Source organism: Barbus barbus (assembly GCF_936440315.1).
Source record: "Barbus barbus genome assembly, chromosome: 18".
In the NCBI taxonomy this organism is placed as follows: domain Eukaryota; kingdom Metazoa; phylum Chordata; class Actinopteri; order Cypriniformes; family Cyprinidae; genus Barbus; species Barbus barbus.
Genome location: NC_136746.1, coordinates 26,471,286 through 26,496,693, shown reverse-complemented (window position 1 = coordinate 26,496,693; position 25,408 = coordinate 26,471,286). Strand labels below are relative to the sequence as shown.

Genomic DNA, 25,408 nt, shown 5'->3' with positions numbered 1-25,408 from the left:
AATGATTTTATTTTTTATTTTTACTGTCATATAAAATTATTTGTAAAAAACATTTTACTTTTTTGTCTGATTATTATGATTTAATAATAATAATAATAATTATTATTATTATTCTTTCCACTTTGAAATCAATCAGGGATGCATAAGAATTTTTATAACAGAATGCAGTTTTATTTATTTTTTTAATTTATTGCATTTCTGCTTTTGCCTTCAGTCATAAAAACAACTAATAATAATAATTGTTGTTGTTGTTACTAATACAATCCATTTTTATATTCATTTATTTATTAGAAATAAATTGTTTAATTTTGTTTTGTAATATTTGTTATATTTTTGTTTGTGTTTGTTTTTTTTGTCACATTTGTTTGCTTTTTTGCCTCTCTTGCCTCCTTGGAGAAAATGCTGTTACAGTTGTGCATTCTTTCTTTCTTTACTTAAATGTTTTTCTTTACCTCCGTCACACTTTCATATAACAGGTGCGCAGAGCACTTTCATTTCCTCAGAACTTTTCAAAAGGAGAACAAGAACAGTCTCTCGTTTCTGAAACGAGCGCTGTTTTCAGAGACCGCAGGAAACACCGAGCCTCATTTGTAAAGCTGTGCCGCTTGTTTACCATTGCAGAAGTCCCTTCAGAATACCGATTATTATTTTGGGCTCATTTTTTGCAGTTCGCTTTTTTCCATTGAACTGATGCTAACAAGCTAAACTCCATATTCAGACATTGTTGTAAATTTGCTGAAAAACGACAAACCCAGTTTAATCCTTTAAACATGCTCTGTGCCATATGTTACTCAACCACCGGAGACTCAAACAGCTGTCCGCATCCGAACCCGAGCACCGATGACAGACCTCCGATCAGTGGGGTGAACCACCTCAGGAGAGAGAGAGCGAGTGAGTGTGCTTGAATACATTTACACGTCTTTATTGAGCCGTACCTGCAGGGGGAATCCTGCGGCAAGAGAAGCGAGGTTCACAGGCCTCTGCTCACACCTCGCACACCTGTGATATTACAAGAAGTTGAGATCTTACAGCTGTGTGTGTGTGTGGTATATAAAGCCCTGTGCGATTTGATGTAACCCTTTTTGCTAGTTCTTCATGCTTTAATGATTCAGTATGTACCATATTCCTAAAGACCAGCGATCAAGATCCAGACTTATAGACCCGTCAAAGCCCAGCAGACCGAGACCTGTTACTCCAACAACCATTTTAATGAACTGAGAACATGCTGAATATATAGCTGTTCAGAGTCATGGATTTATTGTGAATTTTGATATCATTTGCTGACTTGAGGTACTCTTACAACCTGACCTAGACAAAAATGTGTCAATTCATATTTTCACATATGGACAAGTTTGTGTTTATTGCAATATTATTATGTTTAAGTGTTTTGTTATTGCAGTTAAATTATTTTTTTCTTTTGGCTTATTCAGAATTGAGTGTATGTGAGTTTGGTAACACTTTAGTATAGGGATCAGTTCTCATTATTAACTAATTGCTTAGCATGCCTATTATAAACGTATTGGCTGTTTATTAGTACTTATAAAGCACATATTCTGCATAACCATATCCTACATTCTTAATCCTACCCAATACTTAAACTTAACAACTATCTTACTATTAATGAGTAGCAAATTAGGTGTTTATTGAGGCAAACGTCATAGTTAATGGTTTGTTAATTGCGAGAAATTGGCCTTAAAATGAAGCGTGACCATGATTTTTAACTAATTCATTAATTCAGTGAATTTATTGAAATGGTTATTCTGAGTAATTCTGAATTTACTGTATATAATCTTTATCTGATTTTATAATTATAGCCAGAATATTTCATATCAAGACTTGATTTCTCTTAATTGATTCAGTATTTGACCAATGAATGCCATGCTGTATTTTTATATGGTTAGATAACTAGTTCCCTTCATAAAGGTTCAAATATATTCAAATAATATAATCATTTATTTCTGACATTGCCTTCATGTTTGCTCTTCAGACAGATTTATCTATCACCTGCAGCGTCTTTAGAGGCAGAGCTGATAGGAGAGAATGAGAGATGTGTTTATATTTACCCAGAATGCCTTGCTGCAGGTCAACATGTGACAAACCAAATTATGTCAGAACTTTTACTCCTTGACATGCGGTGAAACTAAAGCTCATTGTGATCAGGTCTTTATCAATACAATGATGCTGTTATTGTTGGCACATATGTGTTTCTTATATAAAAACAAACAACATCAAAAACAGGTTGATTTGTAGTAGTCGAAGAGTTATGACAGAAAAAAGAAATTCAGTAGCCCCTGGTCTTTTTTAATGGATGTGTGACTGATGAAGAGGACAGGAAGTAGTATATATGTACCGACGACTGATACATTACCAGGTGTGTGGAAACAAGCAGAAAAGAACAAATCACTGAATGAAAAAAGACATTTGGAGGTGAAAGAGATCACGGGAGGTAGAAAGCACAGGTGCGTGAGTACAGGCTTTACATCTGAGGGCTAAATGTTCTCATTAATATAGTGAAACATCGTAATATTTTATTTGTACACACTAGGTAAAATGCAAATCTTTACATGGCAAAAAAATTATATATTACTATAATTCAGTAACATGCATATTTTATTTGGTACAAGCTGTTGTTTGGCTTTTAATATTGTTAATTTTGTTGATATTTTATCCATTTAGTTGGTGATCGGGTGGATAACCTTCCTCAAGTCATCTCGGTCATTGATAGCATTCTTTAGGTCTTGTGTTGGTATCATTCTTGACAACGTCCAACTCATTAGTAATATACTAATAACTAATTAGTATTTAGTAATACAACTATTAGTAATAACTAATATACTGTAGTTATCATTATAGTTATCTTTACACTTGATGTTCTTTGTGTGAATGGACCTTTTCCTCATATCTGATTTCTTTATACATTTCATTCTTCACATTATGTGGATGAATATGTAAGCTTTAGTGTTTCGTGTTTCATACAAACAAATCCTTGGTAAATATCACAGTCATTTCTTTTAAAGAGAGTTGAAATTTAGTCGTTTTTCAATATTTATTCGGACAAAACAAGAAATGAAATGCTATCAGAGTAAAATTAGTTAATTCTTGTGGACCGATGTGAATATGATAGGAGGGTTTTGTTAATATTGACAGGATAATCAGCCAGTCACAGCGATGTGATATGACTTTTTGTCTGTTTTGCATCATATATTTAGGATTATATAAGATTTAATGTCATATTTCATAATATTTAGTTATTGCTTAATTTCTGTAAAATCAATTAGTCTCTCTTTTTTATCTTCTTTCTTCATTAAGCACTGCCACCCTTCCCTTGGAGAAAACACCCCTGGTCTTTGTGTGTGTGTAGGAAGTGTGTGGTGATTTAGATGAGGAGAGATACACAGAAAATTCCTGTTAACAAAGAAGAGCAGCCAAGCAGAGACAATTTATCTGTGACTTTTACAAGGCGCACGTTTGCGCGTACGTGTGTGTGTGTGTGTGTTGGATATGGCTGTTAAGTCTTGGCGTGCATTGTGTGGGCTCAAGTGGGTTTAGTGTTGGAGACGTGGTGGCGCACACTCCATGTTGCCGTGGTGAACGGCCCAGTAAAAGGGGTTACGGTGGCACTTAATTAGACAGATAACAAATTTTGTCTTTGACCCTCACTAGCCAAGTTAACATCACAGCTACACTTCTACTTCCTGCCTGGAAAAGGGGGAAGAAAGGATAAGTTTCACACACACTTATTCACATGTGTAGTGTTTGGAGGGAATGCCGGCGGGTTTACCTGCTGCCCGGGTCTCCATGCGAAGCTGAAGATAATTTCTCATTCCATTGTGCACTGTTTCCATGAGGCTGCTGCCATGTTTCCCATAATTCCACATGGAAAAGCCTGGACTGCCAGAGTGCTGCTGGCCCTGTGATTACCACACATCCTCCGGGAGTGAGAGCTGACCTGGAACAGCTCACTGCACATTCGTTTCATAATATGATACAGATAATAGAATGAGATATAGAACTGGAACCTGTTCATTTGAATGAATGGAAGAAATCAAAAGCTAAATATGGTCCATATATATTAGCAATATGTTTGGCCATTTTCCATATGGAAAAAAAAAAATTTGATTTTTTTTTTAAATCAATTTAAAATGTACAGAAATGGATTGGTAATATATATTTTGAAATATACATTTATTTATGTTGTCCAAGATGAGGTTCCTTAAAAAATGCATTTTAAGATTGAAAATATTTTTATTTTTTAATAAATTGTCATTTGAAGTTTCCATTCCTTGAGTCAACAATGAGAATGCCATGCTTTATATACAACAAAATCAAGCTTGCATTTATGCAAAAGTTTGCTTTGCATTAGCTGCAAGTGTTTGGACTTGCATAGTGTTTTTATAAAACTGTATTATGCAGCAGTAAATGCTCTCTTTTACAAGTAACATTTTCAAGGTAAAATCACAAAACTCAAGCAAAAGAAAACAAACACAAACAAAATGCCAACGTTTCGTTAAAGTATCCTCAGAAACGTCTCAAAGCCAGCAGCATTCAGAAGCCACGTGAGATGTCCTATGGGAAAGCAAAGTACCTCAAAGTCGAGAATGACAAGTTGATCTGTTTCACCAAGTGTTCTTAGTCAGCACACTGCTGTTGTGCCTGAGGAAAGACTTCTGAACCTTCTTACAGCGGGCGGCTGGATAGCAGCTGACCTTGCACTCAGCAAATCACTGCAATGATGGCTTTCTGTGGTTTCGTGCAGGTTAGAGATGTATGTGTGACGCAACCAGTTTCCAGTGTAAATTTTCAGTCCTCTCTGAAAGTGAAAATGCTTATGGTGAAAAGTCCTATGGTCAGAAGAGCGATTGACTGTGTCCATGAAGTCCTGTTCTTCCAGTTCTTAATGTTGGATGATTCTGTTAAATACCAGTTGAGGAATAATAGTAGTTGTTGTATCATTATTGTTCCATAAATACTGTATTAGAGCTTAATGATTTAAGTGACTATGAATGCAACTTTTTTTAACAAGGTATAAATCATTCATATGTTGTACACAGATGGAAACTTGAGCTTGAAAGATATAAAAAATGATTTCTTGAAAAAGGTGGAAGTATAAAATGTAGTAATATACATATTTAATGTATAAACAGTACCATTCATAAGTTTGGCTCACTAAGCTGTTTTTAAAAACAATACTTTTGTTTGGCATTAAATAAAGAAAAAAACATGTATAATTTCACAAGTAAATGCAGATTACAAACACACACACACACACACATATTAGCAATGATAGAATTATATTTAAATTGCAAAAATATAAGGATGTGCATTTATACTTTGAACTGTGATTGAACTGTCATTTTGAAAAAAATATAATGGTTTCCACAAAAATGTTAAGCAGCACAACTCTTTGCAACACTGATAATAATGACAAATATTCCTTACTGATTTAAGTTGCAATAATATTTCAGTTGCAAAAATGTTACTATATTTAAAGTCCACTCCAAAAAGTGATAAGTTTACTTAACTTAAAAAAATTGAGGAAACCCCTTGAATTGTCAAGTTCACTTAATTTATTTATTTTATTATTATTATTTACTTGATAATTTTAAGGCAACAGGTTTCCTCATTTTTTTTTAAGTTCAGTCAACTTATCACTTTTTACAGTGTGCAATGCTGTTTCAAAGTATTACTATTTTGCTGTATTTTTTGTTATTAAATGTAGCCTTGGTGAGCTTAACAGGCTTTCAGAAATGTAAAAACCTTACCGACCCCAAACTTTTGAATGGTAGTGTATATGATTTCATATGTTAAATAAAGATATTAAACGGTAATTAATTCAGATCCTGATCATAGCATGATTAAGCCATTTAACCCTTTTCTCTCTTGTGTGTTTGCAGAACCGACAGACGATTTTGTCCAAACAGATCACCACTAAAGAGCCGGTGAAAGGTGTGCTGATGTCCTACACGCTGACAGACTTGCGTATTCCCCTGTCATATGAGGTCAGCCTCGCTCCCATAACCAGCTTCGGCACCGGAAACACAATCACGCGCACCATCCAGTACTCCGAGCGTAAGTCACCTTCCAGTTACACACCATACAGCAGTGGTCAACTTATCACTTTTTACAGTGTAGGATGCAGATGTAAATTTATGTTCATTATCAAAATCAGTAACATCTGTAAAAATTGGCAACAACCTCCTTTTTTATTTGGTGAAATTACGAGTTTTATTAATTACATTTCATTACTCCTTTAATACACATATACATTAATATAATACATTTGATATAAATACCCCACATTTTTGTCACAATACCATGGTGCAGTTAATGTTACTACAGTAAATCCATGGTAAACGATGGCAATTTGTAGATTGAAAAGCCTTCTGACTGTATCGTTGCAGACAGTGTTTTTCTGCTGTTTATCAGCGCTGTTTTATCTGGATTTAAACTAGTTTATATCAGTTGACTGATATGGACTTATACTAGTTTATACCAGTCATTTTTGTTCTTCGCTGAATTCAAGCGCTTCTCACTGGATCTCACAGCGCTGTTAAGTGGTTGTGTGATCGGTGATTAAACACATCTGCTCTAGTCAGCTCGCTCTGCGCCGCTGTTTGAACCGAGCGGATATGGTCCGTGTGGCGCGGTTCAAATGAGTAGCGCTGTTTTGTTCTGCTTTTGCCGCATAAACATTAAATTGAATATTTATCAAACTTGTTTTATCGAGGAAATTATATCACTATAATTATAGTTATCGTTTTATCGCCCAGCCCTACGTCAAGGTATATCTGCTCCCGCGCCCCCCAGGTTGGGACCACTGCCATACAGTATGAAGTGAAGTGACATACTGTCAAATATGGTGACCCATACTCGGAATTCGTGCTCTGCATTTAACCCATCCATCGTGCACACACACAGCAGTGAACACACACACACACCGTGAACATACACCCGGAGCAGTGGGCAGCCATTTATGCTGCGGCGCCCGGGGAGCAGTTGGGGGTTCGGTGCCTTGCTCAAGGGCACCTCAGTCGTGGTATTGAGGGTGGAGAGAGCGCTGGACATTCACTCCCCCCACCTACAATTACTGCCGGCCCGAGACTCGAACCCGTAACCTTTGGATTACGATTCCGACTCTCTAACCATTAGGCCATGACTTCCCCAAGATTTCCGTTGTCCCATCCATTTATTTTTTATCTTAAAGTTATCCTTTCAGGTAGGTAGTATAACATTTTTGATGATTTTAAAAAAAATATATATATGGGCAAGTGCAAAGCATAGCTGGGCTAGTTGTGGAATGGGAGTCAGAATTGTTAAAATCCTCATGATTCCCATCAACAGAGGTCATGCATTTCAAATGTGAGGTTTCACTTTCGGGATTATGGTAAATTGAGATGTCAAACGTGTGGCAGTCATCGTGTGAAGCGTTTGCTGATGGCTAGAGAACAGGCCAGCGGTTTCAGCACCAGAGCTGAGTCTGGATCTCAGAAAGTGCTGATAGAATCTAATCCCATTGGATAGTCTTTCAATCTTCAACTCCCAATCTCAGCATTACTCTAACCAGAAAAACCTCGAAAAAATGAATGTCTTTCAGTCTTCTAATTTGATTGGCCGAGGTTTATTGATTAATTATGATAATTTTATTTTATGTATATGCATAAATAGTAGTGCTGTCAAACGATAAATCGTGATTAATCGCATCCAAAATAAAAAAAAATTGTTTACTTAATATATGTATATTAATTATGTATATATAAATACACACATACAGTAAATATTTAGAAAATATTGACATGTATTTACATCTATATATTTATATTCTTATATTTTACATTAAATATAAATAAATTTAACATATAAACATGGCATATTTTTCATAAATATATACATGCATGTGTTTGTATCTATATATACATAATAAATATACACAGTATACACAATGTAACCAAACACTTGTATTTTGGATGTGATTAATCGCAATTAATCATTTGACAGCACTAATAAATTTCTTATTTACATTAAAGTGGTTGGTTAAATACATGTATATAAATGTTACTTACTGCTATTATTATAATTAATTAAAATTAAATTAAATTAAAATTAAAAAAAAATTATTATTATTATAATTAATTAAATTAAAATTAAAAGTTCATTAAAATATTTGGTAAGATATATGTAAGTATATGTAAATAAATGCTATTTATTTTTTATAAAAATGTTAAATGTTTTTATTCATTATTTTATTCTTTTATATGAAAATATTTTTTTTAAATACATGTAGGTAAATTATTTATTGCTTTATTATTAATTATGTTTAGTACAACAGTATATATCGTTATGTTGTTTTATATAATGGAAAATTATTTATTGTGTTTAAGTGAAAAACGGTATAGAAAATCATTAAGCATAAATATATACTATATATTGTAATTGTTTTAGGTAAATATTTAAAGTTTTCTCTGTATAATTTTGCACTACTCTCTCCCAGCCTTGTTTGATGTGTATACATTGATCTCATTTGTTTTGTTAATTGATCCATAGGAAGGCGCTGCAGTCACTGTTTTTTTCTCATTTCTTTTCTCTTGCAGCCTACACTTACCCAAGACCTTCAGGTGAGACAGTCCTGTACTTTTTCTTTCAGGGATGGTTTTGTGCATGTTGTCTTTCTCTCTCCTCTGAACCGTCCTCCCATCTCACGCTTGCCCTGCCTTTCAGTTCTTCCCAATTAAATTCAACAGTTCTCCTGGCAGCGTAAGCACAGAGCTTTGCCAAAGAGGTACAAAGGAAAAAAAACAACATAAATTAAAACAGACTGGAGATCAGCAGAGTAAATTGAAGAGCCGAATGCATGCGGAGGGAAGAAAATTGTGATTTCAAACCACAACTCGGAAATCGTGCATTCTTCTCCATTCAGTCACTGTGTCTCCTCTCACACTTGGAAAATTAGTTAATCAGCCATTTAAGAGTGTGAATGGAGACGTTCTGGGTGACTAACTACAGTATTCTGTATTCTGTGTTTGTTAAATGAGGGTAATCGCTGTGAACACTGCTGAGAGTACTCCAGAGGAACCTGTTGAGAGAACTCCTTACATTAAACATGCCTAAGAAACCCTGCAGACCTTCTCCTCAGATCTGCTCATCAGTATTAGGCCAGAAACATACTTTACGCAAGTACGAAGACGCAGGTGTGGATGTTTAGCCATGCTAAACACACTTAGCTGCATTCTTGCGCTACTGTGCCAGAAATGTCAGCCGCACAAGACCCAAGTTTCTTTAAGATTTTCCATTTTCAATGCAACTTACTGGACAATATTTGACCTAAATGAGATTAATGTCCTCCTGTTGCCATTCGATTTAGCCCTGCTGGTGATCACACGAAGAACAGATACTACATCTTGCAAGTAGACACTTATAAACTGTGCTTCTTATGCAGTGTTATACAATTCAGCTGTGTAACTGTTTTTCTTTGTGGAAGCTTTGCATTTATAGAGCTAATAAAATATTTCAACGTAATATTTTCTGTATAATTATTTACTTATTTGGTAGTAGCTGTGCAGTAATCAGGGTCCAGGGTCGCTCTATCAGGGTTTAAGGTAATTGCACACTGAAATTTTAGTCCAAAATTTTCACACGTTAAAAAATAAATACGACCTCACGTTGTGCCAATCACGTTTACAAACTGCCTCCGAAACTTTCGTCCGTCATAAAAAAATTCGGATCAAGTTCGATTTTCTGCGTTTTCGCATCCGTAGCATGCATTTTGATAGGAAAGGATGAGGAATATGGAAAAACCGGACTCAGTGTGCAGTGACCTTTATTCTGCGAGAACAACCATCTGGATGTACATTATCACTTATGTAACTCGATCTTGATTCCCTCTCATGTTTTTATGTGTAGATCATGTGTGTGGGTTTGAGGACATTAGGATATGTGGATTCACTCAAGACCGCGGCGATGTGTTTGACTGGACCAGACAGAACCATCTCACACAGAACCCCAAACGGTCGGTTAATACAGGGCCGGATACAGACAGGAGTGGGACGAAAGAAGGTAAAAATACACACCAGTCTTTTTTCTGCCCACTATTAGAACTCTTTTCTATTCAGTTCAAAGTACCTTTATAGAGAATTTTGCCAGTCAAGAAACTCCATAGAAAAATGGTCCTGTATTCTTGAAATTGTGTACAGCAAAAGCACAATTCTTAAACAAAAAATTTTTGAGAAAGCAGATTTAATTTTTCTGTATGTATTATTATTATTTATTTTGTGAAATCTTCTGCCCTTTGAAAAACCTTGTGGTAACTCGTTTTATACTTTCTGTCTACAATAAAGGTTACTACATGTATATTGAGACGTCACGACCGCGTCAGGCCGGGGATCGAGCTCGTCTTCTCTCTCCGTTGTATAATGTTACGGTGGCCCGAGGACCAACAGGGACCACCAGAACACCCTACTGTGTCTCTTTCTACTATCACATGAACGGAAAACATATTGGTGAGCCTGGTTTGAATTCACACTCTGAGAAAGACAAAAACATTTAAATTCTCATCTTAAAGGTGCCATAGAATGAAAAACTGTATTTACCCTGGCATAGTTAAATAATAACAGTTCTGTACATGGAAATGACATACAGTGAGCCTCAAACACCATAGTTTCCTCCTCATGTAAATCTTGTGGGATCACTACACCCCCAACATTTGCATATACCCGCCTTTGTTCTAGGCCAGCCGCCAGCCGAACCATCAGAAGTTCTGCAGGTATTGTAAATAAACAAGCGCGGACAACAGTGAAAATGGCAGACCATGGGAATAAATGTTATGTCCAGGCTGTGCAGGGGGTGTGAAGTGCAGGGATGGGTTGGTGTCTTTATTCAGAAAGACACGGAAAGCAAATAACGCATTCTACTAAATTAATGCGAGCCACTAAAAGGGGCATGGTTCGCTCCTTACTAGCTATAGCCTGTTACATTTCACTTACCACATAAACAGAGTAAGGAGAGATGAGGATGATGGCGAATGATTTACAGATCCTGAGCACCACTGACATGCATCTGATCTTGTGAAATGTGTGGTAAGTACTGTTGCTCCATAATATAAACATAGTTTGTGCGATCGCGTCTCTTGAAAGTGAAACTATAACACGATCGACCGATCGTTCAAAAGCAGTTTCAATGCCTTGCGTATTAATAACGGCTCCCTGATGCCCGTGTTTTATATACAGTATAATTACCCGATGATATAACTGTGAGAGAAAGTATTTAAATATATATTTTCCTCCCTGGGTTTCCTTCTTGCTGATGAGTGGCACTGTGAAACAGCCAATCAGAGCAGAGCTCAACATTGAGCGGCACTGTGAAACAGCCAATCAGAGCAGAGCTCAACATTGAGCGGCACTGTGAAACAGCCAATCAGAGCAGAGCTCAACATTGAGCGGCACTGTGAAACAGCCAATCAGAGCAGAGCTCAACATTTAGCGGCACTGTGAAACAGCCAATCAAAGCAGAGCTCAACATTGAGCGGCACTGTGAAACAGCCAATCAGAGCAGAGCTCAACATTTAGCGGCACTGTGAAACAGCCAATCAGAGCAGAGCTCATTATTATTCATGACCCTGCCAAATAAGCCAATAACATACCATTTCATTCTAGGGAGAAATCCTAGGGTTGTAAATGGACATGTAAAATCATTTCTGGAGATTTTTTGCCCTTACCTAAGCCACATACCTTCTGTGGAGATATCAGGGAACAATTTAAAATACTGTATCAATCTATGACACCTTTAAAGTCAATGTTTGAAAGCTGTTTTAATTAGGTAAACTGATGTTTTACTGTTATGCTCATAGAGAATCGATTGAATAGTGGAAAGTAGTCTCTATATGACAGGTTGGAGGCTTGATGATGTTGTTTCCCTGAAATATCTGTGCTTGTGCATGCTTCTAATTGGAGTTTGGTTTGTCTGAAAGTGTCCTCCTCTACTGCAGCATTGAGCTGAATCGGTCAGGGAAAGTACGGTGCTTTATGAGTAGTGTTCACTAGAAGGTCAAAGACAATGAAGGACACAGTCAGAGAGAGAGAGACGTGATGTCATCTACACATCCATTATATATTTATCGTGACTGTTAAAACATTAAGCTTTGTTTCAAAGTGACATCTGTCTATTCTCTCAGCTCCAAGCAGTCTTGTGTGTGCGCGTGTGTGTTTCTTCCTGCCACATTTAAGCTGATCAAGCACATCATTCAGTGCCACACTGTAGTAATTCTGAGCGAAAGTCACAGTAAAGGCATTAAAATGTTACAAATGATTCTATTTTGAAAATCAATTCTGTTCAAACTTTCTATTAAAGAATCCAGGAAGAAAGTACCATGGTTTTCACAAACTATTCTATATGTGTGTGTGTGTATATATATATATATATATATATATATATATATATATATATATATATATATATATATATTACAATTTCTGAAGGGTCTATACATATCAAATTATAATAAAATAAAAAAGGTTGTTTTAAATTGTAATACTGTTTCACAACATTACAATTTTTGACTGAATTTTTGATTGAAAAAAAATGAAAAATTGCAGTATTGATGAGCATAAGAGACTTCATCTTAACAACTCCAAACTTTGGAGTTTGATCGATATTGTACAGTATATACTTTTCAGTGTTGAGTGAAATGAAGTATTATGAAGTGTTATATAGTATAAGTATACATAGTCAAAAGTATTTCTCTTGCCTCATCTTCCAACTTTTTGGATTGAATTTTCTTTTTTTTTTCACTCGTCACTATGCATTATGGTATCTTCTTCTATGTTAAGGAAACATGCGATGTTGCCTTAGGGGCCTTTCACACAGGACATGCTCTAGCATCCATCTGCGTGACATTTTCATTGTTGTTTAATGGCAAAATGCGCTAAGTGGGCATCTGTGACTGTTGCCACTTCATGTCAGGTTAAATCAAGTTCATCTTTTAAAAATGTGCCTTTAGACCTTGTGGTCCATTCCTCTGCACTGTGTTTAGCTGCTTTTCAATGCAAGAACACGTCCTGTGTGAACGGCCTCTCAGGATTTGACCAAAAGTAGGTATCTTAAAGTGATAGTTCACCCATAAAATGAAAATTCTGTCACTGTGTACTCCCACTCATGTTGTTCCTAACCTGTATGGTTTTCTTTTTTATACTGAACACAAAAGATATTTTCAAGAATATTGGTAACCAAACAGTTTTGGTTCCCATTGACTTGTTTTTTTCTGTCCATAGATTTAAAGTAAATGGGGACCAAAACCATTTAATTACCAATATTCTTCAAATACTTAATTTTGTGTCCCACAGAAGAAAGAAAGCCATATTAGTTGTAAGTAAACGATGTCAGAATTTTCATTTTTGCCTGGAATATCCCTTTAAGGTATCTTCTATTTTTTGGTGGACTATCCCTTTAAAAAGCAAACCCATGCAAGTCTTACAGTTGCACCTAAAATGTGTTCTAATTAGGCAGCAGAACCTGCGTGTGAAATGTGTTTGTTTATGCAGGGTGCTATATGTGTGTGGGTGGCAGGGATTTACTATAGTTTGAGGACAAAAATGTCCCCAGAAATTAGCTAAATCTGACAAAAGCTCTCTTTTGGGACCTCAAAGGCATAAATGACTCATAAACGCAGTAAATAATGTTGTTTTAAAAATGCACCGTGCACAGTGATTTATGGATCTTCCTGATGGGGTTCAAAGATCTGTGACTATCTGGCAACCACCTGTTAGCACACACTCTAGCACACACTCGCACACGCAGACTTTAATTGCTCATTAATGTAAGGACTTTATCACACAAAACTCCTCCAACCAAAGTTTCGACAGCAGACCAAAAGTTTTTTTCTGCTGTTGTTGTTTTCTCATTTTTCAGCTTGAGAAATAAAGTAACTGAACTTCCTGTTTCCCCTCGCTTTTTATCTGCACTCGCTCTTCAGACTTTATCAGCCCATTAACTGCTCATAAATTGTGCTTCTCTCTCGCTCTCTCTCTCTCTTTCTCCTCTTCTGCCAGTCGCTCTCTCTGGCTGTCTGTGTCTGCTTTGCTTTCACTCCACCTCGTTCTCTTTACCTGTGCGCTGTCTCCTGTTCTAATGAGACGAGGCCGTCTAATTATTTGCCAGTTGCCACTCATGAGACGGGCTGGGCTCACGGTGGGGGGCGGCTGGTGAACACATAACACGCTTCAATCTGTTCGGCTTTCCGAAGGCATTTTGGATTCCCTGCTGCAGGCCTGCACTGTATATTTCAAAGGACATGTTTTATTAATTCCATTGCTATTTAGGAGTCGGAGAGGACAGCAGGTCCTTAATGAAAATTAAAATTGAAAGGCGAACCACATTAATCATGATCAAAATCACCCTAGGGTGCACATGCACATAACCTCATACTCAAGCTGTCTGCTAAAGCACTCTAACTCATCATATTCGTCTCTGTCTGCTTTAAAACGAGAGTAGGCGGTTTAGTTGTGCTTCTATTTGCTATTAGAGTATTGCAGTGCTAGTATAAACTACTTTCTGTGACCTTTCGTTTACATCAGTATGCTAAAATCAAGTTGGGTGGCGTCATGGTAATCAGATGAGATGAACTTTGTTGCGAAACGTAGTGAGCTGGACACTTTTGGAGTATTTTAAGGCAGAGAATCAATGTGAACGCTTCTTTATAGAGCATTACATGTAAATGTCAATCCCATAATGCACCGTTAAGAGCTCATTTGAACAATATCCTTCTGAAATGCTGGATGAGATGAGAGAAATGCTCAGGCTTATTTTATATAGAGCTTTATACAATACAGATCGCTTCAAAGCAGCTTTGCAGTAGTAGAAAACAGCATCCTATATATTTATAATATTTATTAAATTATGTTTTAAATTAGCTTTAATTTTTTTATATTTTCAGTTTCAGTGTTAGTAATTTTTTTTATGAATTTTGGGGGTTTAAAATTTATGTAAGCATGTATGTTTATTTGTTTTAATTTATATAATTGAAGTATTTCAGTTTAAATATTTAATTTCAGATAGTTGCCTAAGCAAAATTCTTTTTCGTTCTTGCAGCTTCATTTTAATTCATGAAAATAATGTTTGATTCTTTAGCATTTTTTATGTGCGTGTTTGTGTAAAATATATAATCCACAACATCTTGCAATTTCATCTAGAAAGCAGCTGTTACGGAGGATAAATTATTCAATTCAATTCAGTTATTTATAATAAATAATACATAAAAAAATAATCATTCGGAAGCAAAAACTCAAAGCAGTTTAATATGATTAAAGTTAATATTTTATCCAGTCTTTATGTATTTTATGCTTGTTAGAGTATTCTTGCAGTAGCTTAGCAACATGCTAACACAAATAAAGTGTGAGGTTTGTTATTTTTGCATCTGGTTTTATTTACATCAGGACTACGTAAGGTGGTTTGCTGGTCTGGTATCACCAAAACCCCCAGCAAAGACTAGCTAAATCAGCTTGACCAGACTGGATGATCTTAGGCTGGTTTAAAGAGTTTTCATCTGTTCTTCTGCTATAGGCTGAATGTTGGTGTGATTTCTGCTGATTACGGCCTGTGTACACTAATCAGCTAATCATTAGTCTGTGCATTGGCATGTGGGTGGCACTGTGGGCACAGATGCTAAACTGAGAGGGAGGCACAGCTGGCTCGACTCATTACATGAGACGCCCTACTGCGAGACAGACGTCCCTGTCAGCAATTTTAATGTGTAGGACTGTGCTAGCCGCTCTACGCTGGCCGTAAATTACAACCTCATTAGCAGAATGAGAATTTAGACTTTTATTTGCGCCACTGTGCTTGCATTAGATTTGATTACATCCCAATTAGCAATTGAAGAGATCAGCTCTGCGTTGGTTATGCCACACTAGCACTGCATTCAACAGAGCTACATCAGCACATTGACACTTTAGCCTTGTGCTATTTGCAGACTTCCTTAGAAGATATGTGTATAACTGCAGACAACACCACAGATTTTATCACAGCATGTCGTGTTTAACATCTCCGTGTGTGTGTGTGTTTGGAGTATATTCAGTTATCTGGAGGTTTGGCTCTTGAGCTTTGCATTACTTCACTGGATCAATAAATCTTTACTAGTAGAGAGTCAGAGACATTCGCTTTCTATATTTCTGGATGGGTGTATCTGATTAGAGGGAGGAGGCATGTATTTGCGTTGTCTTTGACGGGTTGATCGTTGGGTTGCTGTTTTTATTTTATTTTAATTAGCATCAGAATTTGTGTGTCATGCAATTTGTCTCTCTTTTAAATGAAACGCTTTGTGCATCTTACAGCTGTTGTTTCACTGTGTTTTTAGGGTTGAGGTCCTCAAATGCAATTGTAATGTAAAATGCATTCACATTTTTTAAAAGCAGGTGAAGTGTTTTTAGTCATTGTTTTGAATAAGCTATTTATTATTATTAATAATAATAATTTTCACTTTGTATTCTTGTTTTATCTGTTGTATTTTGTATTCAAATTAAGTGTGTGTACAATATTATTGTAATATAATTGTAATAATATTATTATGTAATTATTACTTTTATTATTATTATGCAGTTATAATAATATATTATTATGTCCTCTTTTTATTCTTGTTTTATCTGTTGTATTTTTGTGTTAATATATTGTTAGTCATTGTATAACAATAATAATAATAATAATAATTTCCTCTTATTTTGTTGTATTTTTGTATTTAAATTAAGTCTGTTTAGTTATGTTTATCAATATAAGATTATTAATATTATTATTTCCTCTTTTTATAATTTTTTTGTCTTTATTCATTTATTTACTTTACTCTGAGTAAATGGTCAGGCTTACGATAAACTAAATTCTATTAGGCTAATGAACAATACATTAGATTAACATGCAGGCTTAAAAATGTGTCCATTTTGATTTGATGGTGTCTTTTTCATGTCATTCGCCTTCCTCTAGACACTGTAAAGACTAAGCGATCACCCTCTACAATCGCAGTAGTCTGTTCGATTTTTCATCAAGAGCAACACAATAGCATGTTCTATTAGACCGCAAGTTTATTAGGCTTGAAGTTCATTACAAAGGAGTTCAACAGCCAGTGGATCCATTAGAGCAGAAGTCAATCACAAGCAGTCAGTTCATTAGATCCTTCACTCATTACAGCATCAGAGTGTGACCCTGCTGCTGTTAGCAGATGACAGGCGTTCACAAGGTGTTTCAGCAGTCGTTGTCCTTGTTTAGTGATGCATGCATTTTATATGGTACAAGAATGAATGGCTTGTTTGCTCAGACTCATTTTTGCATATATTCATTGTCTTTCAGCTCTCAGGAAGACTTGACTCTGATTGGGTAATCATGGCCTTCTGTCAAATATGTAAGGGATAATGTACAGCTAGTTGCTTGCAAGCACTGTTATTTCAGTATGATTAATATAGTATTATTACTAATTATTGTAATCATTTTTTAGCTTTTCTGTTTAATTTAATGTAGGTTTTAATAATTTTGTTGTGTTTTTGTCAGTTTTATTAGTTATGTTGTTGTTGTAGTTATTGTTTTTAGTAAATTATTAAGTTGCCTTAAAATTATTAATTATTATTAGTAAATAATATTTTTTTAAGTTAAGTGAATTGTCAAGTTCACTTAACTTTTTTTTTTATTATTATTATTTACTTAATAATTTTAAGGCAACAGGTTTCCTCAATTTTTTTTTAAGTTATTTTAAAAAATCAATTATCAAATGTTTTTAAAAAATTTTAGTTAACAACAAAACGAATTTTTATTTAAACTAAATGAATTAAAAATGTAGCCTTGGCAACTAGCTGAAATGTTAAATTAAAGTATAACTTAAATATTTAAAAAAAATATTTCAATATATTTTTTTTTTTATAGGTTTAAAGGTTTTTTTTGTAAAAAATGTTATTTCGGTTAATGTAAATGGTTTTATATATATATATATACATATATATATATATATATATATATATATATATATATATATATATATATATATATATATATACATATATATACATATATATATACATATACATATATATATGCACATATATACATATACATATACATATATATACATATACATATATATATACACATATATACATATATATATATATATATATACATATATATACATATACATACATATATATATATATATATATATATATATATATATATATATATACATACATATATATATATATATATATATATATATATATATATATATATATATATTTATTATGAGGTGCCAAACAGGAAATAATTATATAAGAATCTGAATATATAGATATAAGTCTGAATATATAAATGTAAATTGTGAATATATAGAAGTAAACCTGAATATATAGTTATAAGTCTGAATATATAGAAGTAAACCTGAATATATAGTTATAAGTCTGAATATATAGAAGTAAATCTGAATATATAGTTATAAATCTGAATATATAAATGTAAATTGCGAATATATAGAAGTAAATCTGAATATATAGTTATAAATCTGAATATATAAATGTAAATTGCGAATATATAGAGATAAATCTGAATATATAGAAGTAAATCTGAATATATAGTTATAAATCTGAATATATAAATGTAAATTGCGAATATATAGAAGTAAATCTGAATATATAGTTATAAATCTGAATATATAAATGTAAATTGCGAATATATAGAGATAAATCTGAATATATAGAAGTAAACCTGAATATATAGAAGTAAATCTGAATATATAGTTATAAATCTGAATATATAAATGTAAATTGCGAATATATAGAAGTAAATCTGAATATATAAATGTAAATTGCGAATATATAGAAGTAAATTGCGAATATATAGAAGTAAATCTGAATATATAAATGTAAATTGTGAATATAAAGTTATAGTTATGGATATATGTAAGTGTAAATTGTGTGTATATATTAGTAAATCAGAATATATAAATGCAAATCTGAATATATGTTTATTGTCTACATCTAAATAAATATATCTTTATTATCAGGCATGTCAAAAGACAGATGTTCTTATTAATTATTTTTATTAATTGAATGCATCAATGTGAATTTTGTACTATATTAATTACTGTAAGTGTATCACTTATCCAAACCAAATGGAGTTTTTTTTCTTTTTTTCTGTATTTTACAAAAGGCTGGCCGTAGCGCCAAAAGGTCCTCACAAATCAACATGGCTGAGAGGGCTAGGGAAATCGTTCACAATTTGCTGACAAATAGTGATTTTATTGAGACAATTGCAGCAGCATGTGATAGAAAAGACACACCGGGACCATCCAACAGCGCGTCCTTCTCTACAAGCACGACTGTCCACCAAACTACTGAGGCGGAGGTGCAGTATGGAAGGCCGTTGGGGCCAAAAACACGTGAATTTTAACGCGTCAACAACACGTTAAATACGCGTATTTCACGCGTAAACAACACGTGTTTAACACGTGAAATACGTGTTGTTTACGTATGGACAAATCAACGTGTGAAATACGCGTGAAATACGTGTTGTTTACGCGTGAAATACACGTATTTAACGTGTTGTTGACGCGTGAAAAATCAGTTTGAACGCGTCGGTGTAATTGGCTGCTGAAGACTTGGGTCAGTCTATTCATGTGAGCTTAAGGGGGTGTACCATTCATAAACTAGGCTACCACCATTTAACATGTGTCATATGTCTTTTTTTATTTTCTTTTTTATATAGCCTATAGAAGTAATATTTAAATCGCAGTTTCGTGAAAAATTAGATAAAAGATCAAATTGCTTCATTTTTCTTCACTCATGCCTTTTTGTAAATAAACACATTAGTGGACATTCTAGCTTTAACCGTGATCAAACTTAAGTTAGCATCAAATCATTAACATTTGTGTGAGGAAATCAGTTACAGTGGAGGTAAGCAATCAATGCACATTTAAGAAACAGACCATTGCAATCAATATGCGTCTTCAGAAGACAATATCTTTTGTAATAGATACATTTTACAAAAGTGCTTACATTTACAGCTATCGCCAGCAGGTGGCGCTTATTGAAACCTCCTTTTTGTTAAGAGATTATGCACTTATGCACTTACTTATGCAAGTGTCAGACAACTACTTCTATATATATATTCAGATTTATCTCTATATATTCAGGTTTACTTCTATATATTCGCAATTTACATTTATATATTCAGATTTATAACTATATATTCAGATTTACTTCTATATATTCAGATTTATCTCTATATATTCGCAATTTACATTTATATATTCAGATTTATAACTATATATTCGCAATTTACATTTATATATTCAGATTTATAACTATATATTCAGATTTACTTCTATATATTCAGATTTACTTCTATATATTCAGATTTACTTCTATATATTCAGATTTACTTCTATATATTCGCAATTTACATTTATATATTCAGAGTTATAACTATATATTCAGGTTTACTTCTATATATTCACAATTTACATTTATATATTCAGACGTATATCTATATATTCAGATTCTTATATAATTATTTCCTGTTTGGCACCTCATATATATATATATATATATATACATATATATATATATACATATATATATACATACATACATATATGCATACACATATATATATATATATATATATATATATATACACACATATATATATATATATATATATATACACACACATATACATATATACATATATATATATATATATATATAGTTTTATTTAATGATAATTTTAAGCTATTATCTTGACTTAGGTTGCCTTGACACCTAACTGAAATATTTTATGACAGTATAAAGATAAAAAAAACAAACAAACAAAAAAAAAATACTGAATGTAAATATTTTAACAGTATTACTTAGCAATAATACCACTCATTTTAGTTTAAACTGAAACTAAACTAAACTAAAATTAGAAATGTTACCCTGAAATCATAAATTACTGTAAACACTTTCAAGAAAACAAACAGCACAGAAAAAGCAAACTCTGTACCACTCATGCTTTGAATGTGCTTTAAAAATGGTCTGCCACCGCCCAGCTTTCCCACTCAACCTCCATCTTCTGCTCATTACAGAGATGAATGAGTGTTTGGATGTGTTTGACCTGTGTCAAGGTTAGCCAAGGGCCTCTGATGCTGTTGTTCTCTGGCAGCACAGGGGTCCGTCTGAAGCCTTAGGCCTTTACTACATCCTGTCCTTACACACACAGACATGATTGTTTCTCTAAGGGTCGGTTAGCTGTTTATTTTCAAAGGTCTTCGCATAAGGGTGATTTTTAAGTGCCTGGCTCATTGCTCACAACGGTTTATGAGTCGAGTGTGCGTAATCACCTTAAAGATGCACCAGCACGTTTTGTGTTTGTTTATCAGGCGGTGAGCAGCTCTTCAGCATGATTGGGGTCATTGAATCATGGCAGATGCTTTCAGTCTGGGCAGCGAGCTAATAGCGATGTTCTGATACAACACGCCGTTCCTGTTAAAGGCTTTCCTCATTTTCCTTTGATTACTGTAATATCTGTACAGTAATGACACATGCTGACTCCATTAGAGTGACTTTCCCTTTAAAAAACAATGAAAATGGTTGTGGTACAGCATGCAGTGATGTGTAGTAATGGCATACGTAGTACGGTATATTGTGGTACTGAATGATTACTTCAGATGGTGTCAAAAACATTGTTATACCATGCTACTTTTTAGAAGTTATTAGTATTGTACATTTGTGTTAGTGTTATAATGGCATTATTTAGATACCTGAACTTGTACAATACAAATGGCTTTTTAGCTCAAAATTAACCATTCATATTGCTAGCAAAAAGAGTGTTTGAGCTAAAGGCTCATAAGTCAAAAAGTAACAATGAAACTTTTGACATTGTTACAAGATGTTCCTCAAAAGGTCTCTTCCAGGCAATAACGTAAGACGTTCATTATTTGTACAGACTTTTTTGCTAAATGAATCAATGTAAATAGGAACATTAATGACATTGATGCATTAATTTCTGTAAAATTACTATGGATTGTGAAAAGTGATATACCAATACGCTACGGTTTAAAAATTGGTTAAAAATCTATTTTAATCTATTTTCTCATGCAGCAAATCAGCATATTAGAATAATTTCTAAAGGGTCATGTGACATTGAAGACTGGAGTAATGAGTGCAAAAAAATACATTAGAATAGAAAACAGATATTTTAAATTGTAATCTGATTTCACAATATTTTACTGCATTTTTTTGATCAAATTAATTGAGCCATGGTGAGCATAAGAGACTTCTTTCAATGGTAATGCATATAGTTTTAATTTTTGGGTGCCATTATTTGGTAAAACAGGTGATCCCATACAAAGTTCACGCCGTTGGTTGAGGCAATGACACATCAGGACATTCAAATGTTGACCGTGTCTTACAATACTACAAATGTATGCGATAGGACAACGTTTATATAGAAAGCAACATCAGCTTAAAATAGGAATTAGCTGTGTAAGGCTCTATACTGGCGTTATTTATGTAGCTGTGTCTGGATTGATGTATTGGTGGTCAGTATCGCCTGATATTGTTCAGATAGCTTTAGCTGAGTTTACTAGGATGTGTTTTGAGTGAGCCACTTTGTCACAGTACGCATCTGTTTGCTTTGTTAATGTTGCTGTGTGCTGCTGTGTTATGCATTTATATCTGGTGGTCCTGAATAAGTAATATGTGAAGCCTGGTTAGTTGGCTGGACTCGTCTGCTTTTATCTTCTATGTGTGCATGTGATGAGCAGGGTGTAGACTCTGCGGAGAAAGTTTTGAAACATTAGTTAATTTACGTGTGTGTGTATGTGTGTGTGTGTGTGTTATTGTTCAGAGTTTGTTCTCTCTCTCTCTCTCTCTCTCTCTCACTCTGTTCCAAAGTACAACTGAATTATATATTGGTTTCCCTTAAGCACAAAGTCAGAGTAATAATTTAATGCATGAGTCATAAAGGTGCCACTTGGCCTCACTGCCTTCCATCAACTGAGTGTGTGTGTGTGTTCAGTGTCTGTGACAGATTTCAATGCTGACGTTCATAATAAGCGCTCTAAACCTCACATAATCACAGTGTTTGTGTGTAAGATGCCTCTGCTTTGTTGTCTACTGAGAGCTGTGTTTCTGGAGCTAATCGATCACGTCAGTCTCAGATGACAAACCCACAGACCGTCTGATGAATATAGATCAATTTATCATGATGTCACATCTTGATTTTCCAGACAAGCAGTTTTAGCAGAGCTGCAGTTTTAATGATCTGATTAACATTTTGTAATTTTATGAATGTTAAACAAAGTTATTATACAACTATTCCTGTGGTGTATTAGGAGTGTACAGGTTAAACAATGGCCAAATGAACAAATAAGTTTCAGCAATATTCATAGTTTTCATTTTTCAAAAATGTAAGAGGTTTTTGAATACATATTCTCAAATGTATAATGCAAAATTTCCAAAGCCTGAAAATAAAAGTAAAAATAGCCCTTTCAGCAGCAGATTTAATTTTATATTCAGAAAATTTCTTGTAAATTTCATAAACAATTACAAAGAATTGCAGTGACTTCTGCCTGTCTCTGTGTTAATGTATGGCGCAGACGCTTGGTTTTGTTTGCTATATTAACATCTGCAGCCTCACTAAATGAGGACATAAATACATGAACAACATCTCCAGAACTGCTGTGAGAATGACTTCATGAGCATTTCATTTGAGTAAAACTGTCCTCATATCATATACACACAGAAATCTAAAGGTATTCACGGCAACCCGTCAAAATAAACGTTCGGGTTTCAATTGTAGACATTGCGGCAGAAATATATTCCTATTGTTCAGTAGAATGTACGTAATAGCCTACTAAAATGATTAAAACCTTATTTTTAAGGAATAATCAAAATATGTCTTCGATGTTTTAATTGTAATATTAAATCCCCTTTATTTTCCTAAAAAAATAAAAAATAAAATAAGATTTGTTTAATTTTCATTAATTAAAAGATAAAAATGTTTTAATGCAGGAAAAAAACGGAACACCCCCCCCCCCCCCCCCCCCCCCCAAGCCATAAACCTAGGGGAAACACTGTATTGAATATGGAATTTTAAAGTAGGAAGAATGCCCCAATAATCTATAAAATGTTTGGTAGCACTTTTATTTTATGGTCTCTTAACTTATTGCTAATTAGCATGCATATTAATAGATTATTAGCCATTTATTAGTAGTAATTAAGCACATATTAATGCCTTATTCTACATGACCTTATTCTACATCCCTAATCCTACTCAATACCTAAATCTAACAACTACCTTACTGACTATTAATAAGCAAAAATTTGTTTTTTTTTTTGAGGGAAAGGTCATACAAGGTTAATTGTTAATGTGTTCCCTATTCTAAAGTGTTACCAAATGTTTTATATTTCCATAATTTCATATTTCAAATCATGCCAGTGCATGCTGCAAAAAACAAACAAAACTTTTACTTTCACTCACTTTTACAACTTTGAAAAATTAGTTTACCCGTGTTCTGTGGTGGTGATACTTGGTTGTGTTAGATCATGTATTTGACCTTATATTTGTCACAGAGTCAGGCTTTGTGCAATACCTCAGAGAAATGCTAATCTACTCACACCAGCGGCGGGCCAAAGGGGTCTTATTAGAGAAGAAGCAAAGATCTGTCATAATTAGTCAAATCCTGAGTTTGCCCTAATTCACTGATCCTGATGGACCTTGATCTCCAGTAATTGTTTGAATCCCACACACTTATATATCTAAGGTGGTAAAAGAACACGCAATTGTTGGCACTAATTTTTTGTTTGTAAGAAATAATTTTATCTATTGCATATAAAAAATGCATATCAGAATCACAAGGTTCAGTCTGATTGATTGGGATTGTGAAAATTCTCTAAGTCACTGATCAACTGTTTTCTGTGCTGTTGTGATTAAGTACATGTGTAGAGTGAGGCTTTGTTTGATTTCAGAAATGTTATGCATTTCTCATTTGTCATCATAAAGCTATATTATGCTTATATTTGCATTTTTAGGGCCAGACTAGACAGCAAAGTGGACCGATAGTCAAAAGTCTACAGCCAAGGTGAAAGTGTCACTGTTCCTCTGACCTCTATTTTCTGTGTGTCTGCAGGTACACTCAATGTTCTGATGAGGGTGAAGAGCATCGCCACTGTGGATTCTGCCATCTGGACTCTCTCCGGACACCAGGGGCCCGAATGGAGGAAGGCAGATGCTGAGATCTATCCGAGCGGACCCTTCCAGGTGAGAGTTTGTATGCAAATGTTTTTTTTGTTCTGGTGTGTGTGTGTCTTTATTCACATGTGGCTATTTGAGTATATTTTATATAGCATGTTTGAACAGGTTGCAGGGCTGGGGGATATAGCAAATATTTCTGACATGGTGCTTTGGC

General features: G+C 34.2%; 1 protein-coding gene across 1 annotated transcript in view; it reads left to right on the top strand.

The window, feature by feature from the left end:
- The window catches only part of LOC306884602 (MAM domain-containing glycosylphosphatidylinositol anchor protein 1-like), a gene marked incomplete at both ends in the record, with an annotated part of 214,579 nt that overhangs the window by 168,062 nt on the left and 21,109 nt on the right, over positions 1 to 25,408 (top strand). Inside the window, 5 exons of the mRNA XM_079440601.1 lie at positions 5,895 to 6,069; positions 8,589 to 8,612; positions 9,898 to 10,050; positions 10,332 to 10,493; positions 25,130 to 25,260. Coding sequence (XP_079296727.1) covers positions 5,895 to 6,069; positions 8,589 to 8,612; positions 9,898 to 10,050; positions 10,332 to 10,493; positions 25,130 to 25,260 — 645 coding nt within the window. The remainder of the gene's footprint in view (positions 1 to 5,894; positions 6,070 to 8,588; positions 8,613 to 9,897; positions 10,051 to 10,331; positions 10,494 to 25,129; positions 25,261 to 25,408) is intronic.